The sequence below is a fragment of the Perca fluviatilis genome, chromosome 5, assembly GCF_010015445.1.
Source record: "Perca fluviatilis chromosome 5, GENO_Pfluv_1.0, whole genome shotgun sequence".
Taxonomy (NCBI): domain Eukaryota; kingdom Metazoa; phylum Chordata; class Actinopteri; order Perciformes; family Percidae; genus Perca; species Perca fluviatilis.
The window spans coordinates 27,430,285-27,455,284 of NC_053116.1; the positions used below are offsets into that span (position 1 = coordinate 27,430,285).

Consider the following 25,000-nt stretch of genomic DNA (forward strand, 5'->3'; position numbering starts at 1 on the left):
TGTCGTTTATGCTCATATGCTTATAATAACAAGACCTGACGTGATCATTGTCTATCAAAACAACATTGAGTAAATGAGACAGTTAGAGATTCATAGTTTTATAGCCTTGTTGAGATTGTTAGTAGATGCTTTGAATGTGTGTTGTATGTTCAATTTTTTTTTCATGCTTCAACCGGGAAAAGAGTCTTTGAAGACAGATTTCTGGTGTCTTAAGTCACTAGACCATCTTCATACAGTACCACTGAAGCCTGAAATAAAGCAAAACTTAATTTCCACCAAAACATGAGAAGTACAGTAATAAAAGAAGAAAAATAGCCAACAAAGTAGCCTTTTGAAAGTGAGAAATCATTTTACAATGGTGGGTGGGTACTTACAAGACAGGGAGCTTCTTGGTCTCCTTCTGAGAGGGATTGCAGGACATCTTGGCTACAATCATAAAAATGCCTCCATTCATCTGGATAGAGGGAAATCAATACAAAAGGTAATGCATTTCAGCAAATCCAATAATGCCCTTAGAAACAGCAGTGATGAGGATAAACAGATGAAACAAAATCAATCTGGATAAAATCGTCATCTACGAGGGAAAAAAGGTAAATGTATTAAAGCCACTTAAGTCTATGAACTGCTCTGTTTTGGTTCCTTTGCTTAAACAGTATAAGAAAAGAGACAAATCAGTGAATGAAAGAAAAGTAACCGCTGAATAAATGAATTATTACAAAAGAAACGAAGGCACAACAGAAGGACGAAAAGAATAAAAGAAATAAATACAGGCATGAATAAAGTGAATAAAAGTGTATAATGAATAACACTGATTGCTGACTACACTGCATTGAGTTATTCATAAGCATGATAAAAAAACCTGACACAAGTGTTGGCTTTATTTTAGAAGCAAATAAAATTATGGTGTAGCACAGTTCAAGCGGGTCGTCTTTGTAAAATTCCACTTATGACTGATGATATGATTCGGCAACTTTTTGGAGGGTAACCAACCAACGATTCAAAGGCAGGGAAGAAGGAGCAAACCAAGTTTATGTACATTTTTATTTGAAGACGAGTTTACCTTAGGATGATATCAAGCCTTGTAAGCAGAGTTAAGCTGATCTGCACTAGGTGTTATGATTATATAATCTTTAAGGGGTAAAGCCATATGAGCTGAACACTCATCAATAGTATACCCTACGATTCCCTATCACATCCCTGTTCACACTATATTTTTACTCAAGTTTGAGTGCATACATTAGCATCAACTACAGTATATCAGAAAGACAGGGAGACAGTTACCAGTATGACGATGGCTATAGGACCAGCAAAGCTCCAGATGAGTTTGTCATATATGGAGATCCAACAAAAGTCTGGGTTCCCATAACCCTCTGGGTCCAAGCCCACCGCCAGGCCTGCAGTGCAGAGACACAGTCAGATGACTCAGGAAGAGAGAAGCAGTACAGGATGTGACAGCATGTTAATTATCTGAATGACAGTCGCAGGAAAGGTCAAAGACATAGCAGAACACAGCCCAGTTAATGTTAGGAATTAATCTTTGTAATCATTATTTCTTTTTAAAATAATAATTTCAGGCGACAAAACATCATGTTGAAGGTATTCAGCTCTTTGGAAACAGTGGCTGTAAATGTATGATTACATTGGTGTGCCTTCAGGGATGTCTATATATGTTTTCAGTATATTTATCAGTTCCAAGTACTGATTTGTATCACTGATGCTTCGGATATATAACTATCTAACATTATATTAGTCAATGTTGTAACAATTTTGTATTTATGATTCTCTCAGGTTAGAAGAAATGTATCTTAATAAAAATATTCTTTTAAATGATCCTGCTGTTTTCAGGTATCAGTTTGATCATGGTAAGTTATTTTTATTTTATTTTATTTTTTTAGATTATTATTATTTTTTTTTCTTTCCTTTTTAACCAGTGACAGTGGATGGACAGGAAAAGGGGAGAGAAAGAGAGGGGATGACACGCAGCAAAGGGCCGGACACGCAGGTCGGATTCAAACCTGGGCCGTTGCAAAGGACTCAGCCTACATGGGGCGTACGCTCTTACTGGGTGAGCTAGAGGTTGCCCCAAGTTATTTTTTATCTATCCACGCAACCAGACTACATCTCCCTGATGGTGCCAGAAGATCCTGTCAAAGTTCTGACAGTCGTGGGTATAAAGATTTTTTAAATTGAATAACAAAAGTAAGACAGACAGGAAGAGCCTAAATAAAGACAGACAGACAGATTAAACACCTCTGAGCCGTAGGAAGAAGACATGCAGCCTGTGTGTGTGTGTGTGTGTGTGTGTGTGTGTGTGTGTGTGTGTAAAAGATGCAGACAGATAGAAAAAAGAAGACAGATATTACTTACTTACCGTATGTGTCAAGACAGAAACTACTTGCGTCTCTGTGTGTGTGTGTGTGTGTGTGTGTGTGTGCGTGCATGTGTGCTTTACTATCTCTGCATTAAAATGTCACAGAAACCTGTTTAATACACGTGTCAATAGGACACCTTATCTACACAGCCAGACTCACTGCAAATGTGTGTGATGTGTGTGTTTGTGCACATACATGACCGTGTGATGTCATGAATGTAAACATGTGGCAAGGACATGTTTGACTGAGTGTACATGGATGCATTGATATGTTTCTGACAAATATCACAGAGATCTTATGTGTCTGCGTGTGTATGTGTGTGTCACCTGTAATAATGGCGGGCACGCCCCAGCCGATGGCGTAGTAGAACCTCATAGCCCCATAGTTAATGTTGCGTTGCTCGGTCTGCATGCGGTAGATATGAAGGCCCTCCACGAACATCCACGCAAACGTGGACATGAAGAAGTAATGCAGGAGAATGGCGACAACTGTGCAAAGGAACTGAAGGGGTAGAGAAAGAGAATAATTAAAGGAAAGAATAGAAAGGAATGAGAGGAGAAGCAGGAAGGAAGCAAGGGAAGGAGAGATAAGGAAAAAAAATATAATAATTTTATAATCGTATTGATTTTTGTCTTGGCAAGCAACCAACAAGCCTCTCAAAATTACAACACAGCAGGTGTCAGCGATGAAGAAACAGGCATTCATGATTTAATTACCAGTGTGACTAAACAGAGTTTATGGCAGCGTGTTAAAGTATGTCTCCAGGAAATATGCAAAAAACTGATATGAATGTAAATTAATGTTAATGTGCTGAATTATAGTAATAACACTCAAGAGTGCGTTCTTAACTACGATTATGAGTACACATAGTATAGAACGCCCTAACAGGTAATGTGTCATGGCAGTTATGTGTGCAAAAGTCTGAAAGCATTTATGTAACAATATATTTAAATATTGTAATATTTACAAGAAATTAAGATAATCCTAACTTGTTTCCTGGTTTTAAGGGGAATTATCAGCTCAGTTGAAGCATATTTTACTGAACTCCATCCAATATCATGGTTTAGATAGATGCTTTCAGTATATTATCAGGAATAAATCCCAGTACCTTTTGTCAGGGCAGATGATTCCAAATCACTTTTGTCAGTTAAGTGATGCTGTTTGGTTTGGCAGTAATGCTGAACTTCTCCATGAATAATGCAGAATATTAGCATTTTTAGCCTTCTGAGAAATTACCCTCAGGCTGCATTCAAGCATGTCTGAAGTGGTTTATTTGAACTCTGGGGCCGTCCGTCTGTTTTGTTTAACCAGATGAGAAAGATGCCATTCAAACTCAAGTGGCTCTGAAATACAGCATCTACACATCTGAAAGTGCAATTCACCATCTTCAGAAGTAAAAACCAAATCTAAACCAACAACTTGAAAACGCAAGGGTTTGTGAGTTAAAATTGATGGCTGCTGACAGCAATCTTTCAAAACCATGCTTTGAATACCAAGTATATCAAATTTAAGTGAGAACAAACGGTATGGTATGATTTCTTCATGTGTTCTTAACCTATATAAACACCAGAGAGGAGGATTAGAGCTTAAAAGGCTCAAGATGTCCATCCTGTTGTGGCTTAAATTGCAAGGATTGAAATCAGATATGCATTGACGCTTCCTCTCTGACACAATCTTTGGGGGTTACAGTTGACTAATACTCTGTCTAATGAACAAGCTTCTTGTGAGTCCGTGCAAGTTTGTGTCAACTTTGGCTCCCTTAGATTTGTGACAGCAGCCTGCCAACAGGACAGACACCTTAACATTCATAACAGTCACCAAAAGCGTGGTGTGTCTTCATGTTGTGGATGACCTAAACAAATTATATACAGTACAAGCCAAAAGTTTGGACACACCTTCTCATTCAATGCGTTTTCTTTATTTTCATGACTATTTACATTGTAGATTCTCACTGAAGGCATCAAAACTATGAATGAACACATATGGAATTATGTACTTAACAAAAAAGTGTGAAATAACTGAAAACGTCTTATATTTTAGTTTCCTCAAAGTAGCCACCCTTTGCTTTTTTGATAGCGCTGCAAACCCTTGGTTTTCTCTGAATGAGCTTCATGAGGTAGTCACCTGAAAAGATTTTCATTCACAGGTGTGCATTGTCAGGGTTAATTAGTGGATTTTATTTCCCTTATTAATGGGGTTGTGACCATCAGTTGTGTTGTGCAGAAGTCAGGTTGATACACATCCGACAGCCCTATTGGATAACTGTTAGAATTCATATTATGGCAAGAACCAATCAGCTAAGTAAAGAGAAACGAGTGGCTATCATTACTTTAACAAATGAAGGTCAGTCAGTCCGGAAAATTGCGAAAACTTTGAATGTGTCCCCAAGTGCAGTTGCAAAAACCATCAAGCGCTACAACGAAACTGGCTCACATGAGGACCGCCCCAGGAAAGGAAGACTAAGAGTCACCTCTGCTGCTGAGGATAAGTTCATCCGAGTCATCAGCCTCAGAAATCGCAAGTTAACAGCAGCTCAGATTAGAGACCAGATGAATGCCACACAGAGTTCTAGCAACAGACACATCTCTAGAACAACTGTTAAGAGGAGACTCCGCGAATCAGGCCTTCATGGTCAAATAGCTGCTAGGAAACCACTGCAAAGGAGAGGCAACAAGCAGAAGAGATTTGTTTGGGCCAAGAAACACAAGGAATGGACATTAGACCAGTGGAAATCTGTGTTTTGGTCTGATGAGTCCAAATTTGAGATCTTTGGTTCCAACCGCCGTGTCTTTGTGCGATGCAGAAAAGGTGAACGGATGGATTCTACATGCCTGGTTCCCACCGTGAAGAATGGAGGAGGAAGTGTGATGGTGTGGGGGTGCTTTGCTGGTGACACTGTTGGGGATTTATTCAAAATTGAAGGCATACTGAACCAGCATGGCTACCACAGCATCCTGCAGCGACGTGCCATCCCATCCGGTTTGCGTTTAGTTGGACCATCATTTATTTTTCAACAGGACAATGACCCCAAACACACCTCCAGGCTGTGTAAGGGCTATTTGACCAAGAAGGAGAGTGATGGAGTGCTGCGCCAGATGACCTGGCCTCCACAATCACCAGACTTGAACCCAATCGAGATGGTTTGGGGTGAGCTGGACCGCAGAGTGAAGGCAAAAGGGCCAACAAGTGCTAAGCATCTCTGGGAACTCCTTCAAGACCAAAAAACATTTCAGGGGACTACCTCTTGAAGCTCATCAAGAGAATGCCAAGAGTGTGCAAAGCAGTAATCAGGGCAAAGGGTGGCTACTTTGAGGAATCTAAAATATAAGACATATTTTCAGTTATTTCACACTTTTTTGTTAAGTACATAATTCCATATGTGTTCATTCATAGTTTTGATGCCTTCAGTGAGAATCTACAGTGTAAATAGTCATGAAAATAAAGGAAACACATTGAATGAGAAGGTGTGTCCAAACGTTTGGCCTGTACTGTATATAAATGTATGAGGGGCCATCTGGAACATTATTCACAATTACCTCACACACATACAATTGAAATGCTCTCACACACTCTAGTGAAATGCTGTTATACACACTAGTGAAAAATTATATCAGGGTATATACAGAAATCCTAGAGGTAAATTCAATACCTTTTAATACCATTTTTAATACCTTCTCAATTTTTTTTAAAACCAACACGCCATTGAGTTGCAGGTTTATATGGCAACACGTTTGGCCAATAGAACAATGCAGATAGGGAAAGTCAACAGAATAGATTGAGACTCACTGACTTTGGAAAGATCTTGCATTTATTCCCCCTATTGAATAAAATGAATAGATGAAATAAAACGATAAATTAAAGCAGTTCAAAGAAACAAGCATTCACTGATGCCATTATAACCACTTAAAACTAATTGAACCTTATCCTGTATATACAGACACCCAAATGAGTACACATGGAAAATATTCCATGAGGCAAGTGAAATACAAAACAGACATACATACAGACAAGCAAACAAGCATTCACTGTTTGAACATGCGATGCCATTATAACCATTTGAAACTAAGCGAACCTGTGATCTCATGGTAAGTGCTTCAATTTAATTGCTTTTCTTCTCAAAAACCAACATGAAAAACGATGGTTTTAAGGTAACGGTCGGTAGCTAACATTAGCAGATAAGCCCATTGACAGCGACGTTATTGTTCATATTTTGGCACAATCAATGTTTCTGACCGTATAGTAGTAGAGGTCATAGTGTCTGAAAGTGTGATGTGAAATGCTAAAAAGAATCTACGTACGCTGTTTTCAGGTAACGTTACTTTTTGACGTTCAACACCCCCACCCCTGCTGCAGAGAACAATTCTAGAGAAAACAGCATCTACATCGAAAGCTAGGAGTACATAGTATATTTTTTCAGAACTTAAATAAATTATTTAGGTAAAAGCAATGACATTTCCACACTGTTAAGAGAATGCACAAAACCACCTTGCACACTGAGACCGCTAACATGTCTTTAATCAATCTGAATAACCTTCTGCTTCCACTTCTGCTGTCCCTATACAATATTTTCTTACCATGCTGAGATGCCACCTGTCAATTGCTTGTCCTGGAGGAATGTTTGCACTATACTCTTCATCTGTGTGATGAACCACTCAGGATCTCTGTTCATCTTTGTGGGATACAAATAACTTTTAAACAAAGCAGAGCTGCTGCTGGCTAACAGCGGTCTTTGGAATCGTCTTTGGCCGCGACTCTGGAAGACTTGGAGTTAATCTTTTCTTTGAGAAAAGAAAGAATGGCACTGAAGTAATTCTTAAAAAAGGAAGATGTGTTCGGAGTTTTGCCGACCGGATACGGCAAAAGTTTAATCTATCAACTAGCTCCGCTATCTTCTTCGTTGTTCTGCTTGGTTGTAGCGTGCAGAGGGAATTTGAAAGACAACCGCTAAAATAGGCCATCACCCGATCACCCGATGTGGGATAGGATATAATATCACACAAACTTGACAAGATCAACTTAAATACACATAATAAAACAAATGGACAACTCATAGTTTGCAAAAAAAATATTTAAAAAATTAATACCTCATAAAATGATGATTAATACCTTTTAATACCTTTTAATGGCCTTAATTTTTACCAATTTGATTTACTACCTTTTAATACTTTTTAAAACCCCGCGGACACCCTGTATACTCTCACATACTATACTGAAACCTCACATACACACCACTGATTTGCTCATAAACGCTACTGAAACGCTCTCATAAACGCTACTGAAACGCTCTCATGAACGCTACTGAAAACACTCACGCGCAACAGTGAAACGCTCTCATGCACAACACTGAAACGTTCTCATAAACGCTTTTGAAACCCTCTCACGTGCAATACTGAATCACTCTCATATACACAACTGAAACGGGAATTCACTCTCAATAGTGTATATGAGAATGTTTCAGTACAGCACGTGAGTGTGTTTCAGTAGTGTTTATGAAAGCATTTCAGTAGTGTTGATGAGAGCATTTCAGTTGTGTTTATGAGCCCGTTTCAGTATTACACGTGAGAGGATTTCATTTGAACAGGAAAGAGTTTCAGTTGAACAGTAAGGCATTTCAGTTGAACAGGAAAGTGATTCGGTGAAACAGTAAAGCGGCTGGGACAAAATCCCTCTCCAGGATTTGAACCAGGGTCTCCCAAATTAAAGTCAATGATGTTACCCATTGAGGTATTCAAACATTGTAGGTTGCAGGTGATCTTGCAATTTATGTATCTAAACAGGCCCTGTCTTTCTGAATTAATGAGTTATTGGCTTATTAGTTCCAAAAATAGGGAGCTCTGTTTTTCTGAATTAAGGATGTATTCAGAATCAAGCAAAACAGTTTCTTAAGTGGCTGTATTACCTCAAAAACTTGAAATCGTTAGAAAACATTGTGGAATACTTGGTTGCACTTTTGCAGCCGTCTCAGATTTTAAGGTTAAAAGAAGCTCAGAACAAATTCCTAACAATACAGTCAGAGATGATACAGAAATAGAAGCAACCATGGCAGGAATACAGCCAGATAATGAATTCCACACTCCCCACGCACGCGCGCGCACACACACACACACACACACACACACACACACACACACACACACACACAGAATCAAAACACTACAAGTTACACACTAAAAAGACTAAAATACGCACAAACATGTAAAAACAAGTGTGCAAACAAACACACGACCGCTGCGAGCACTAACATGCTCTTCCAAGCATGATGCACATAAATTAGAGAACATATTGTTCAGCTCGAAGTAAACAGTCCCACTGTAAGAGCCGTACAGTTGACAGTGTGAGCTTAATTAATTGAATTTTACGCTGAGTGAGCACGTATTTGCAATGCACTTTCTACAAGACTTGCTGCTCTTTAAACACACACATACACATTTGTGATGTAACAAAAGAAAAAGAGAAAGTTGTCAGGAGAGAGGAAGGAAACATAAGAACAAGGGCAGAGGAGGAGGAAAAATTTAGGAAGTATTTAGCATAATAGGAAGAGGACTTAAAGTAAAAAAAAAAAAAGCAGCAAAAAACACACGCTTGATGTACAGGGGCACAAAGTGAGCAGGATGGAGCGATACAGAGGGTAAATAGTAGAAGTAAGGTAAAAAGACAGAGATGTCTTGATATATTCTTTAGAACTGCACCAGTGAAGGAGGACATAGGTAGTTTCCAACTACCAGCCATAATTTGGAAGGGAGTACACCTTCAAATCTGCAAAACGTGGCTAAAAATGAGACAATTATGAGGTAAAGCGAATGTTTGCTCATTCACCAAGCTGCAAGTTGGGAACTGGAGGAATGGCAAAGAAGCTAAAGACATTACAGAATGAACAGGGCTTAAGAAACACAAGCCCACAACCCCCCACCAGTATTTACCTGTTGTTCAGTGTGATTGACCCCGAGCAGAAAAACCAGCTCCGACAAAAACATGGCCGCTGCTGTGTTTGAATGTATGCTTCTGGTGTTGGACTTGAGGCCTCGGAGGCATGAGAGCACCAGGACAGTGAGGAGGAGGGCCAGCATGGAGACGCACAGAGAAGAGTATGTGACCAGGGCCAGTGTCTCCAGATCCCCCTCCAACTGCTGCTCATAGAGAGATGGGTGAAGGGAAAGAGGGTATTATTGAGTGTATATCACTTTGGTGGGAGTAGATGAAACATCAATATCCAAAAAAATCATGAAATGTAACACTGTCCAGCTGCACAGAATACCAGCTGGTTTGTAATGCTAAATATTAAAGGCTTCTAAAGGATTGAGAGAGGCAAAGGATCTCTGTATTTAAACTATTTAAACTACAAATCATTTCATTTATGAAGTCTCAAAGCAATTGAAAGAGAAAATAAAAGAAAGCATACAGGAAAAGAAGAATCTATCTTTTTATCCTTTTTATTCTGGCAGGGGGAATCAGAGTATCAAAAGCCTAAAATCGATTCATCACTGCCTTTGCATGCACAGGCAGCCTTTGCTTCGCATTCGCCAGTAAACATAACAAACACTTCCAGGCTTTTGCGTTTGGGCAAATAAATGGAAATGGGATACTCCTCTTCACATTCCTCTGGACTAATGCTGATGCTGAAGTGATTAAGTAAACTATCCATATTTTGAGAAATGTACAACTTGAATTTCATCATAAGCCATGAGGCTTCTGATGCCACAAGTTTCCCACCTTAAACTTTAAGACCTGATAAAACATCACTTAGTATGCAGGGGTGCGATGGGCAGGGGGTTTGCATTAAACCATGAAAATCTTCTACAGCTGTAACAAGGCTACCTTTAGCTTCAGAATGTCAGGCAGGATTTAATTCTCTGGGATTTCAAACATTTACACCAACTAAATCCAGCAATTACCAGCTGAGATGTTCAAATGAAAAAAGAAGGAAAACCGACACACTGGCAAAAAGCAGGATCACTGATAGGAGATGAATCCACTACATGCCTCATTATGTTAGAGAGGCATATTAATTAAATGATTATAAATAAGTGGGATATACTGTATATATGGGAGGAGTTTTCACTGACGGATCACTAACCTCTCTGTGTGAACTGTCCATCAGAACGCCAAAGGTGCCCAGTCTCTGGCACTGACAGCGGACATGTGAGGTGTTCCTGTACACCACCATACAGTCCCTGACTGTCCAACAACCTCCTATCTCATACCTGCAGAGAGAGAGAGAGAGAGAGAAAAAAAAAAAAAAAAAAAAAAAAAAAAAAAAAAAAAAAAAAAAAAAGAGAGAGAGAGAGAGAGAGAGGAATAAAAGATGTGCATACACAAAGACATGAAAAGACTAACTGTATCCTATGTGCACAAATATATGTTATGATCCATCAACAGGACTAGTAGGACTAGTAAAGTAAACAACGTTCCACCGTTGCAGCTTGTATGCAAGTCTAGAAGTTCTGAGTAAAACATAAACACACTAACACACTGCAATTTTATATTTGCAGTTCCAAGGTACTAATATTGGGCATGCTGGCTCACTGGCATGGCTTACTTGGACACTTCATGGAACTGAACCATCATTATTGTTATTGGTTATAACAAGGGTGGTCATAAATCCAGTGCCAGAAAGTCAGCTATTGAATATATTTCATACTTAAAAGCAAAGAAGACAAAAACCAGACTCATCAAATTAATATTATATTTTTATGACACAACAAATTTTATGAATCACAAAAAGAAATGTTTTCCAACAACAACGTGGATAGTATTTTTGCTGTCCCTGTGAATGTGTTTCAACACTGCACCATACAGATATGTATATTCATTACACAGATTTACAACATTTAGAGAACTTAAAACATTAAGTGTAATGCATTCAAAATATATACATATCATAATCAAGTTAATTATCTATAAAGATATTGGAAAGTTATTGAATTTCAGTTGTATAAACAGTATCAATACAGTGTGAGTATCAATACAGCCCTAATGTACAGTGTGTGTGTGTGTGTGTGTGTGTGTGTGTGTGTGTGTGTGTGTGTGTGTGTGTGTGTGTGTGTGTGTGTGTGTGGAAGACAGAATCTATGCACTATGGTTTCAAATCTGGTTTCAAATCTCCAGGTTTTTATTAAGAGTTAAGTTGAACTTAGAATTCGCTTCATCAGGACTGTGTGGGTTTCGTTTCTACAAACTGTTCAATTCATGTAACAGGTAAAGTTAGTTTTATACTGTATAAACATATTTATAAGAGACAGGGCAGCATATTTTGCTAGGTGGTGTTTGTATTTGACTAGTAGGGTCAGGGTGGCAGTGATTGTGAAAGTAATCCTCTCTCTCTCTCTCTCTCTCTCCCCCGCCCAGGTTACTATGGTAGAGGCTGCACTGACGCTTGTCATCTGAATCCATGTGAAAATGAGGCTCAGTGCCACAGGAAGCCCAGCTCTTCCCATGGATACAAGATTCAAGATTAACTTTATTGTCCCACAACGTGGGAAATTTGTCTTGGGCACTAAACCCATGCTGCAGCCATAGTAAAAACAAATAAACACAGACAGCATGTACAAACAACAGATACTGTACAATACTATACCACAGGCTGTACTATGGTCCTGATTGTGTATAAAAACCCAACACGGTGTCATGCAATACACTGGTTAAACATTACTCAAAATAAATAAATTAAATTAAAAAAGAGAGATCACAAATACAACAATTACATATCTCCATCGTCATCCAGGCCTGTTCTGCCTTTTACTTGCGGCTATTTAGAAGCTTAATAGACACTGGGATAAATGAGTTTTTGAAACGGTTAAGTCTGCAGCGAGGAACTCTAAACCTCCTACCGGATGGCAGCAGCTCATATTCTGCGTGCAGAATGTGTGACGTGTCGCTAACATCTGTGACTGTGGAACAACCACTATGGGCAGTACTGCCAACACAGGTATACGCATGCATGCACGCACACACACACACACTCCATTGACTCAACATTTGAACTCCAGTTTACTTGTGAAATGCCAACACGGTCTAAAATGATTTAATGCTGTCTGTAGCCCAGCTACTGTGTGTGTGTGTGTGTGTGTGTGGGAATATATAAACAAGTGTAATCTGTACTCACGGACTGCTGTGGTTCCACTGCACACACAGTGGCTTGCTGCGATTGGCCGTCTCCAGCAGCTTGAACTCAAGAAGGATGGGCTGGTCCAGTTGTCCGCCCACAAACGTCTGGTTGTTGTAGACAGAGATACTGACCACTGGGGAGTTCATTACCGGGTGTCTGGGAAGCCTGAGGCAGAGACAACGCAGAGTTACCATACATCTACTAGATAAGACAGAAAGCAGAGTCTGATGTCCTGGTAAGGACGGTAAAAAAAGGCACAGACAAGGTGAGCAGAGAGGAACGAAACTGGTATACTAAACGTCAATGACTGCTTATTGACACCTACTAAAAACTGGACAGTTTGTTGCTTTGTAATTAAGCCCAGAGGTGAGGTGAGGAAGAGGCATTGGAGGATAGGGGGAGAGAACAAAAGAGGCAAAGATACCATGATAGAAAGAGAGAGAAAAAACGGATGACAAGGACTTTGATATCGGAAATAATGCTGAAGCAATTAGTCTATATTAACTTACAGAAAACCAACGATAATTTGATCATAAATTTATCGTTTAAGGTACTCATCAAGTAAAAATGAAAAACATTTCTAATTCCAGATTATCAAATGTGAGAATTTGCAGCTTTTTTGTCCGTTTCATATAATTGTAAATAGAATATTTTTGGTGGTTGGTCAGGTTTTTTTTTTGTTTTTTTTCTCACATTTTATAGACAAATTGATTAATGACATTTCTTTTTAAATTTTGGAAAGTTGCTGTTTATGATTAAAGATAACAATATTCTGAAAATGATGGGTCTCCAATGATTTGATGCTCCTGTTATATAATAGCAATTTTGGTTTACGTTTGCAAAAGATACATGGGTAATCCGGATTTCTATATCCTGTTGCTTCCTTCCTAAGAGTGTTCAGACAGCTGCTGTAATCAGATTGTTATTGTTCTGAGTGTGATTGATTCCCACCTCACTCCTCGTCGGTCTGTGTGGTACTTGGGAGGGAGGGCGCTGCCCAGACTGCGATATATCAGCATGATGACGATGGTGATGGGAGGCTCTGGCATTGAAACAGTGCGTCTTGCTGCAGTGTATTCTCCTGTCTGATTGGCTGAGATACTGACAGCGGCAGGAGCAGCATTCTGAGGGGCCAAGGCTGAAATGGAGAAGTCTGTGTGAGCATATTCTATTAGTTTCAGCCACTTACAAGCTCAAGCCATTAATTCTATACATGTGTGCCTGTTCTTACGCTCTTTCTCTGTCCGCTCCTTCTCCTTCCAGTTGTGTTGTTGTTGTTGCTGTCGTTGTGGCACCAGCGCAGCAGGGGGCAGTAACACATGGGTGTTGGGATCCCACAATGCCTGGCCGCGAAACAGGGTGGTGTGGTAACGTGGGAAACGCCGCCGCACATGGGTCTGGTTCTCCACACGGTCCAGGTTCATGACTGACAAACAAACAGGCAGCAATAAACACACATGAACACACAACTTTGGAAACAACATAAGTGGCAGGTGTTGGGGAATTTGCAGAAAACATAAACAGGAAAATGTTATTGACCAATTAATTAAGAGACCTTGCTATACTATCGTATAGAAGATTTATGTTATAGAGCCATATTGTAAGATAAATGACTATCTATTACTGTATTGGATAGTACAGTTGAGCACACTATAATAAAAAAAAATGATAAAGCAACTATTATCTTGCTAGCATTTAACAACATACTGTACTGTATACCACACACACAAAGCATCATGGGACTTGTAATTGTTAAAGGCTAAGCTGTCTTTTATCTTTGTTAAAATGATGAATTGCTCAATTTTTACATGCCAGTTCAATAGTAACTACCTATTTAATTAACAAGATCGGCAGCAAACCTCAATAATGTATAATGTTCCCGGTACACACATTTCGGTACTTACTTAACTGAGCCAGTTAAGTAACACCCTGATGAACATGATTTGGTGCAGGGCTTTCTTCAGGGTGCTTTACTTAAAAAACTGATTCACCTAAATGCCTGCAGAAGATGCTAAAAACATTTATTGAAAAAAGTGCAGACTTTACAGTAAACCAGTTACCGTTGCTTAATTATTTATTATACATTTAGTTTCTTTGCTAAATACAGGATCAGCAAGTTGAAAGTGATTTTTTCATTGCCCCTTCACTGCTCCCAGCATCTGACATTGTGAGAAACTGTTAAGGTTAGCTATTTTTTCACTAGAAGAACAGCACCCTTATCCTGTTTTATGCCATTAACCATTGAAGCAGATTTCTTGCCATGTCTGACCTCATGTCACACAAAGTAAACTGCTGAATAGAGGACACTACAGACTGACATTAATCAATCCACCCTTGTGTTTATGGTAATAATACTAATGTCTCAAAATTAAATTGGTAATAATTTATTTTTACTAAACCTGCAGCTCCATTTAACAGCACATTTAAGACCTCCTAAATCAACGGTTGATAAAGAATTTGACCATAACCACCATTTTTTAATTGGTCCAAAGTTTGACAAGCTAGGAAGTGGTCTTTCAGCTTTCTGACAGCTGGAAATCACGTTTTAATAAAAATTTTACATAAATTCGGTAATTTTCTTAACTCAAAAATACAACTATTTTCCCTTTTATATACAATTTAAATTGGAGATTGATTGAATGATTATATAGGGTATTTCACACTGTTCCTTAAGGTCTCCTAATAGGGTATGTAACACTGGTTGGGCTTAAAATGTCCCGGTTGCTATTTTATGGGCCCTTAACCACCCTGTGAATATGGCCCTATTTGAAACAAGAGCTTTTCTTCCAAATATGGTATGCTCATGAATATTTAGATGAGCTGCGCAGTGATTGGTTGAGCGAACCACATACACCTACATTGGAGACGAGACAGTGCAATGTTATACATTGTCTGCTATTTCGTTATTAAATTCACTTCTGAGACTTTTTTATGCGAGAAATCAACTATATAAAGCTCAAATATGGGCTGTTTAATGAAAATTGATGGCTAATTGCAAATTTGGTAAGACATGTCGGACTTCAGGAGCTCCACACAGTCTGAAGAGAAAGCCTGGGCTCCATACCCAGGGCAAAGTCACCGTTTCTGGGTTACTGGACTACCGAGGCTCGGGGCTCCGCGGAGCTGGCCGGCTGTCCGCTGCCGGCATAACTATAGTATATTTACAGTTTGAATTTCGTCACACCACTTATATTACAGCTACCCCAATGTCTTACAAAGCTAACACTTGTGTCTGATTTAAATTTAATGCATTTTTGTGAATATGAGGGGTTTTGTTAGCTGCTAGTGTCCCTTCAATCCTATGGGTAAAGATCGCAGGTAGTTAGCTACACTTTCAGCATAACTAGAGTATATTTACACTTCGTCATGCCACTTATATTACAGCTACCCTAAGGCCTTACAAAGCTTAGCTAACACTTTTGTCCGATTTCAATTTAATGCATTTTTGTGAATTTCTGAGGTCTAGGAGGAGGTAAGCTAGCTCTCATTGATAGAGCTCCATCCAGCTGCGGGCTCTATCAATGAGACTCGCGGACAAGAGGCATTTATTTCCCCGATCGTTTGTTTAAATAACTCAACACATATCCATTATAAGATTAACTGGAACCTGTGGTAAGAGATTGCGGGCGTAACAAGCTCGCTGACCGCGCTCTCACTCACACACACCGGCCATTTAGCAGGAAGAGGCAGAACAGCGAGCTGCAGGCCCTGGAGCTCTGTCAGGGCAGCGGCTTTTGGTAGTCCAGCCACCCAGAAAGGGTGAGTTTGCGGGGGTATGGAGCACCGTGGGCTGCCGGCCGTGATGGAGCTCCATCTAGCTCACAGCAGGCCGGGGTCTGTGAAGGAGGACAGGCCGGGCGGCGAGGCAGCAACCCAGGCAGCAATGGCCGCTGTACTCCGACACACAGTCGGACAAAATTTGCAATTAGCCACAAATTTTTGTAAAACGTCCCATATTGTCTCAGAAGTGAATTTAGTGGTAAAATAGCAGATGAACAATGTATACAATTTCTGAGATCTGCGCAACCTATTCAGAAGACTACCTGATCTCAGATCAGTGGTGTAGCCTATGTAAATGTTGGGGCGTGACAAAGAGAGAGACTAGAGCCAAATAAGGAGGAACCACCGAGTTGACGTCAACTCGGTGGTTCGTTGAGATTTGCCCGTTTTCACAGGCAGTTTCAAATTGTGAGATTTGCAGAGGATGTCAATGGGATTTTGAGATTCTATGTATGTCCTATTTACCCACTACACTGTCGTTATTCAACTATGACAAGGTAAAATCGGTTTTGCATTCTATCACTCCTTTAAGGGGAAACCTAAACTGCTTGTGTCAATAAACCCATTTAATCTCTGTGCATTTGAGAGTGTGAAGAGCCAATACCAAATACACACACACACACACACACACACACACACACACACACACACACACACACACACACACACACACACACACACACGAACAGAGGAACTGTCGTATTACAGGAAATGGGGTGGCAAACAGAAAGTACATAGTCAATGTGGAGTGTCCAATAATGAGTGAACACTTGACCAAGCGAACAGAAGTGGACCAGCACTCAATGCTAAGAGAGGAGAGAGATCACTCAATAATTACGTGTGTGTGTGTGTGTGTGTGTGTGTGTGTGTGTGTGTGTGTGTGTGTGTGTGTGTGTGGAGAAAGTCTGCTTTCTGATTTAAAAAATCTGTAATACATTTTTTGATGGAGAAACAAATGGTTTATTGGTAAAAAGAATAAATTAAGATTTGCCATTTTAATGACTGAAAACAAGAATATGAAATTATATTGCATTTCTGCTTTCACTACAGCTACTAATTCTATGGGCTCCATCTGGGGCTCTGCATCAGGCTGTCAGTTTAAAATGATCTAACAGCATTTTAGATGTATTCCAAAGAGGAAGCATATATAGTGAAAGAAGAAAGAGATCAGAGTCACATAGAAAAAAAAATAAAAGCAGGCAATTCATGTTGGCCAAGACAGGTAAGCCTATTTTATATTTTCTTCAGGTCTGGGATTAACTGTATTAACAAACTACACTGGAAGAAGCTGGTGAGGCAAGATTCACTACTTGGTAACTTTGATGAGTTTCATGAGTTTTGGGTGTATTGTATTTTATAGAAATGCAATCTGTGTGTGTGGCTAAGAGTATTAACTGAGTGTGAAATTCATTGTCTGGCTTCATCCCTGCCAGAGCTGCTGCTGTTGCTATTTCAACACCAGGCTCTTGTTGTTGTTGTATGTGGCACAGATTGTTTAACAGTATCACAAACACTGCTAAAGTGACAGAAACACATGGAAAAGAGCAAAATGTACAAGTGACAGGATGCCAGAAACTAAATGACACAGGGCACATGGCCAAATCTGCAGATGTACGTGTGTGTGTGTGTGTGTTTCTGAGAGAGTTAACTAACTCACTTTTCATATACAGTAAATGCTAAGAAAATGTATTTATGAACTTTTTCATGAGTTTTATGGAGGTCTTCAGTAATAATAAACTCCAGACTATCAGAGTGTGTGTCTGTGTGTGTGCTTGTACTTGTGTCTGTTACTGTTATGTGTGTGATTGTGTGTTCGGCATCGGTAAATCAAAATGATGAATGTTGGCCAGTGCTACAGCACTTCAGGTTTTCTGTGCATGTGCTGGAAGCATTAGTTGCTGTGTGTGTGTGGGAGTGTGAAATTCATGTGCTGCTGCCAGCGCTCTGGCTGTGCCACCATCATTTGCATTAACATTGTTCATCTCCCGCTTTACAATGAGTCATTCTAGCTGATTTCACAGCAGCGATTTACAGTATAATGAGAAAACTGCTGCAAATCGTGTAAAGATTAAGATTGTATTACTGTCCTCTCTTTTATTGAGTCTGGTTAGATATAAGCTATTGAATTATGTCTGTGACTGTGTGTATAGTCATTCTGAACTCACCTATGTTTGGAGCAACCAGCGCCACAGGATTGAGGTAGGTGAGCTTCATGTTCTGGGCCAGATTCTGGGCGTACTGCTCCAGCAGCTCCGTCAGCTCGGCCGGACCGCCACCCGGGATGTGGTTCTGACTCTGAGCGAGAGCCCGCCAAAGCCCAGAGGTACCAGGACCCAACAGCACACTGCAGCCCCGCACAATGTTCTGCAAGCAGCAGAAAGATGAACAATCAGTAAAAGAAGAAAGGAAATAAATAGAAGTAGATAGTGGTGGTGAACTGTTTTTTCACAGGTGCTTCTGTTGATCATTTCTGAGGAGTCAGTGCATGTTTATTTGAGAAGAAGAAAAAAATAAGATAGAAGATAGAAAAAGTAACAACATCGTGGATCAGGAAAGGGAAAGAGACTTAGATGATATGAAGAAAGTTGATCTTTTTTTCTGGGCAGACACCAGCTTAAATGTTCCAATGATTCTGAAGAGGCAGACATTAAAGCCTTATAGAGAGAGTAAAAAACGAGAAAGACAGAACTTGAGTTTGTTACAGATTCTGGTTGAGTAGACAAGAAATCTGAAAAAGCCTTATTGTCAAGCCTTTTGTCAGGCTACTGTGACCGGGAACCACAAGAACATGGGGAAAATTGTTAACAGAGCCAAAAAATAACATCCAAACAAGTCTTGACCCCAATTATAGTTACGTTTTGCAGCAGTCATGTTGCCATTTATGCACAGTGCCTCCATTTCCATGCTTTTCATGAAAGGTTTGTGATTCTGGATTGAAACCTGTTATATAAAGTCTAGACTACACAGCCTTGCAAAATGTTCTAAACAAAAGAGAGAGAGAGAGAGAGAGAGAGGGAGAGAGAGAGAGAGAGAGAGAGGTGTGGGGGGGGGGGGTGCTCAATATACTTATTTAAAGTTTGAAGTAGGAAGAACTTAGTGAATTGTAGAGGAAAAGGAAGGGAATATCAGAAATAAGGATTGTGGATAAGTAAGTGGCAAGGACAGAAAAAAAGAGAATGAGAGAGAGAGAAACAGCTATAGAAAGAAGCTTAAGCTTGGCTCAGAGATGTAGGAAACAGAGAGAAAGGTGAAGAAACAAGACAGATGTGATGAAATGGAAAATGGTAGCAAGAAAAAGTGATTGTTGGAAGCAGGAGACAATAATGGATGATCACAAGAGACAGATGCCTAAAGATTCAAAGTTTTTGTATTGATTTGTTACAAAATTTGTAACTTAAAAAGGTCAAAAACACTGTTATGAATAAATATTTGTTTTAAGTAAACATGCAACCATGCTTTCTGCTTTCTTAAAAATCACATTCAACCCTAGACTGCATAAACATGCACAGTCCAGTTTCCATTAATGACTTCCTCTGAGCATGTGGTCTTTTTTTAGAGAAAATCAGGAACTCAAATATACGGTATTACTAAGATTGAAAATAAGCCAATATTTCTTAATGAAAAAAATGTAATGGTGGGTGTTAAGCTCCACACCCAATCAGGCTGTACACTGCAAGAGCTCATATGGCCTGTATTTATCTATTTAAAAGAAAAAGGGTGAAAAACAATGGAGGCAAACAAAAGGACAGAGATGTGAGTTTTAAAGAGGCAGCAGATGACAGGATTACTGGCTGAGAAAGCAGCACGCAAAGGCTGACTGAGAGGCAGCATGGATGACAGGTTGGAACATAATGCTAGCCCGATCAGTTCAACAAACAGTTTATATGTGCAACATGTCATATCCAAATCCTATTTGGAATCTTTTTTTTTTTTTTATCGCAAATTTTTTCTAAATGTTCAATGAAATGAATTCCCTTTCTCTTCTTACCCTTTATTTAGGCTGTAGAGATCCCACTATGAAAACAATTACATAACCAACCTTTCTGGACCATTGCGCAGTACACTGGCATCATAACAAATGCCAAATGTTTACATATTATAGAACGTGTAATATCTGAATTTCTCTCCCTCATTTTAAAACACATTTTTTGCTGTGTACCTGATAAGACATGAGCCCTATCTGGAAGCGCAGTAGTCTCCAGATCGATCTGATCACAGCTTGAACATGAAAGATTTCTTCTTCCAATCATTGCTACATTCCTGATGCAAAAACTCGACTTCCCTCCCTGCCTTCCTTTGTTTGTCCTGTAGCCACAGGGCTCCGTTACCACCGCTGGGTTACTATAGTAACAGTGTTCTACATTACCTGTTCGTGCAGCCTAATAGCCGCTGTTAAAAGTGAGGTTACAAGTGTTACCAGATATATTATATCTTTTTTTATTGGTGAGAAAAAATTGGGCTGTCTGCAGCGACACATCAGGGTAAAGCATAGCTGCTTCATTAAACTCTAGATGATGAGATGTAGCCAGCGCAACTGTTTTAGAGCAAGAGGTTGAGGTTACAAGTGAGGCGAGTTCAGGTTATTGTTTTCTGGAAACTGCAAAATGACAATACAAATCATAACTGTAGTATTGTGGCAACATATAGCTGCTTTCTGTTGCTGTAAACCAGCAAAACCAAATGTTAAACCCCCATATTTCTGATTTACTGTCAGGTGAGGTGAAACATCAGTGAAATGTCAGGCAGGAAAAGGTTTTCATTCCACTCCATATAGGATCTCATTAAGGCTACTGCTGTGTTGCTATAGCAACTGTCCTTGTTAGCCAAAGATAATGTATTGAACTGTGATGCTTTTGAGTGCCCCAATAAAATGTTCTTGTTCATTTAAGATTGGTTAGGAATGCATTTTTATGAAACAAAAACAAATTTAACATTGGTTATCAATTTTATTTAATTTAATTAATCAGCCCATGACAGATGCTGTTTGTAAGAAAAGGGAGTAAAGAAACCCTTACACAGGATGGCGTCCTTTCTCTTTTGTTCACAGCAGAAACTGGAGCCACAGTGTGTAGCTGGGAATTCAGCTTGTGCAACAAGTGTGTATAAAATCAGATAAATGGGGGTGCTTTTTATTTAATTGTTCACCTCAGAGGGATAGATACACTCCTCCCTTTTACCCACTGCATTTAAATATACCTCATGCCATAAACTAGAAGGGGTTCTTACTTCTTATGTAGAACCACAAGAGAAACGGTGTGAAGGTCGCTGGACCTTTTAATGCAGGCACGTTTTCAAAAATTGTCTTTGATTCTGGGAATTTTTTCGTAAAATAAAAAGAATGTTTATGCATGAATGAAATCTATCAAAGCTCAAGTCTATCTTCAAATATGTTTTCATATAATTACAAATTGACAGAGATGAAATTCTTTGGTTCAAACTACGGGATGCTCCTGCCACACCCACTCAGTTTCTATAGCAACTCATTCTTAGCTGTGAGAGCATGAATGAGTGTGGCTACTTCAGCTACACTTGCCATCAGGTGGCTAGATCCTCCCTGTTATCATTAATTATTAAATGCTTCCCTGGGTCAACTGTAGAATCATGTGAGAGAAGAAAACTGCTTTTTAACTGCCCACCATGGTCCCCTGTTGAATATGAATGAATCCTCCCCCGGCTGTACAAACCAGCTGGAACTAACTCATAAGCTAAAGATAAATGAATTCAAATGTCGGGTAGTGTAAGAATACCATTCAACACCTTACTTCTAAATGAAATACTACTACTACTATTACTCTTATAACTACTAGCTGTGTATTGTAGCGATGTGTAACAATGTGTGTATGAATGACGGGAGAAAAGTTGTGACATATTATATTTTACCAAGACTTGATATTAAAATTCTCATCATGAATGAAGATATATGTACACAATCGCTAGCGTGTCAATTTCACATCACTGTTTCCATAGTGACATGCAATTTGTCAATTACTGACACACGAGCCAGTAAATTGAAACAGTAGCTTTAGAGGCAAGATGGCGGTTTTACTTAATATCTTCAGCCACTTACTTGTGATGTATGGACAACTTATTTCTTGACAGCCAAATTTGATGTATAAGCTAAATATTTATATCAGAATGAGATGGAGATCTCATTTAGCGCCTTTATGTCAAAACACCAACATGCTAAAATGATCCTGTGTCAGCTCCAGCATCCTCAACTGAAGCCGTCCTATCAGGTAAAATGAGACTCTGTCAGTTAATATGGGGAGATGACATGTTGCAATATTTCATGAGCTACTGTCACTGCATTGCCATGGCAACATTACTTCCCATTTCTGAGAAAAGACATCTCATTGTACGATCTCGTCACTGGGTCTGTATCCCGTAAAAGGTACACTACATCAATCAAATCTACGGTTGTAAATAACAGCACCTATTTTATGTCTTCTGGCAGATTCTGTGCAGATTTGTGGTTGCTGGTAGAAGTAATATAGAGTGGAAATCTGGCTTATTCTTTAAAATAACTTAAATATCATTTGTGATGGTAGAATATCAGACCCAAAATCTGTGGTTGGAGATGCTCTCCATAAACTACTATTCCAAAATGTTAATCAGCTTGTTGGTTACACCAGTCTTGGTTAACAATGCCAATTAAGTCTGTAGTAAAAAAGCTGTAGTATTTTTAACATAATTTGCAATTTACCTCTCACTGATATTTGAGGTATAAATGTGAGCATTTTTAATCATCAAAACATTAATACAACTACAAATTTGACAATATCTAACCTCTTTCTCACAAAAATGCAATAACCCTTGTTAATGTCAAATACTGTATGTCTTTATATGTTCCACTGTATGCCACTGGAAGAAACTCTGAAGGCTTTAGCTGTACACCTGCCCCCACTTCTCACTGCTCTCACCCTTCTACGGAAAGGTATAAACACATGTCAGAGTAAAGCACACAGAGAGTCTGCGTTTGGTAAAAACTGAAAAAAAAAATATTTAAATCATGTGTTCTTTTTTTTACCTCATTAAAATGTGCGTCCTGAGTAGCGGTGAGTCCGAAGCCGCTCTGTTGGGTCTCGAAGGTCAGGAGGCGGGACAGCAGCCGTTCGGTGATCTGTAAGTCGTTACCGTAGAGTCGGGCGGTTGCCTCGGTGACGTCACGGAGCTGGTGGGCAAGTTTCTTCTCCATGATTGTGTTCAGTTCTGTCTCATTACGCTCCAGAGAATCAAGCTAAACATACAGACACCAACAAAACATGAAAAAGTTAATTTACCCCCTTTTTTCACACATTTAAGAATTACTGGGATTTAATGACAATACTAATATGTACAGAAGCACTACAGCATGACTACAAAGAGGCATTGTACAGTACCTCTAGTTAATTTAAAGTTGCTTACACATATACAATGTCTGCATTAAATCATGTCCTTGGGACCCATGAAGACGTGTTTAATGATATTAGACTACATACAGCGGCATTGAGCTCCACAAATGGAGGTGAGGTGCAGTTATAAAGGTCTGGCTCCAGCCATCCTCTCTCTAAATCACAATGTCTGATGGCTGCACCTGCAAGGAGGAGAAATAGGAAGTCTTTTCACAAGGTCATGGCATATATAGATTAAACTAAAGTTCAAAACAGACATTAGGCAGTATGTGAGTATTTCCATAGCTATGTGTCTGAATGCACTCATGTTACTGTGTGTGAGTGTGTACGGACCGACGGAGCCTTTGGGGCAGGGCACTGCGGCAGGCAGGTTGAACTTGGTCCGAGGCCACCAGATCCCCTGAGTGATGGTTTTTGGACAACCATCATAAATGACTGCAGAGAGAAAGAACATTCTTCAAAATCATCCTTATCAGTTTGATGAACTTTTCAATTAAGAACATAACAATAAGTCCCTGATGATGTGGAAATGTTTTTCTTTTGACTTGCAGTATAGAAAATTAAAATGAATGCGAGAGAATAAAATAGCAGCTACAAATTAAAGGAAGCAATTACAAGATGGAAAATGGAAAGTGGCAACGCTGCACAGAAGACAACAACAGATACCGAGAATTGACTGGAAGATGTTAAATAGAAGATAAATATAATCAACGGTTTCTTTGTTATTTTAAGGCTCGGACACAAGTTTGACAAACGCAGTTGTGAAGGACCGAATAAAAGAAGAAACTGAAATCCTATAACACAGTTATAATTAAATACCTCAGTAGTGCCTCATTTGTTTCATTCATTTCTGTTTGTCTCCATAGATAATTGACTCAGTCTGAATAGTGGTTTCAAATCCATCTTGACATATTTTACATCGTCTTTAAACAAGACAGTTTTCTCTGAGACAAACTGAATTACAATACGCTAAAAGATTATTATGGTATTTCTGCCCAATTATGCCAAAAATAAGTGCCTACCTACCACAGCTTTAATATTAAATCCAGCTTTTCAAACTACTGTTCAAAAGCAGATCATTTTTGTCAATCATTTGGTTCTTTTTGACAATAAACCACCAGAAAGCTGCAAGATTGTATCCATCAAAATAAAGTAGTTGGAAGAAAAAGTCATTTTACAAATGTTCCTGTCCCTGAGTCAATGACAAACATGTTGTTTTGACAAGCAATCTTAGTACCTCCTGCTAGGCAACTTACTGTTATAAGAATGCACAATGCAGCTGTAAGATGCTTAATTTCACAGTTTTTTTTATCCAATCTGCAGTGTCTCAGATGTGATGCTGAGCACATGAA

At 39.3% G+C, this 25,000-nt stretch overlaps 1 protein-coding gene across 1 annotated transcript in view; it reads right to left on the reverse strand.

Moving 5' to 3' along the window:
• Positions 1–25,000, reverse strand: part of celsr3 (cadherin, EGF LAG seven-pass G-type receptor 3) — a 117,412-nt gene that overhangs the window by 12,822 nt on the left and 79,590 nt on the right. Inside the window, 12 exon segments of the mRNA XM_039801898.1 lie at positions 375–454; positions 1,282–1,394; positions 2,699–2,873; positions 9,293–9,499; positions 10,447–10,573; positions 12,475–12,642; positions 13,429–13,615; positions 13,709–13,903; positions 18,423–18,621; positions 23,285–23,494; positions 23,736–23,830; positions 23,982–24,083. Coding sequence (XP_039657832.1) covers positions 375–454; positions 1,282–1,394; positions 2,699–2,873; positions 9,293–9,499; positions 10,447–10,573; positions 12,475–12,642; positions 13,429–13,615; positions 13,709–13,903; positions 18,423–18,621; positions 23,285–23,494; positions 23,736–23,830; positions 23,982–24,083 — 1,858 coding nt within the window.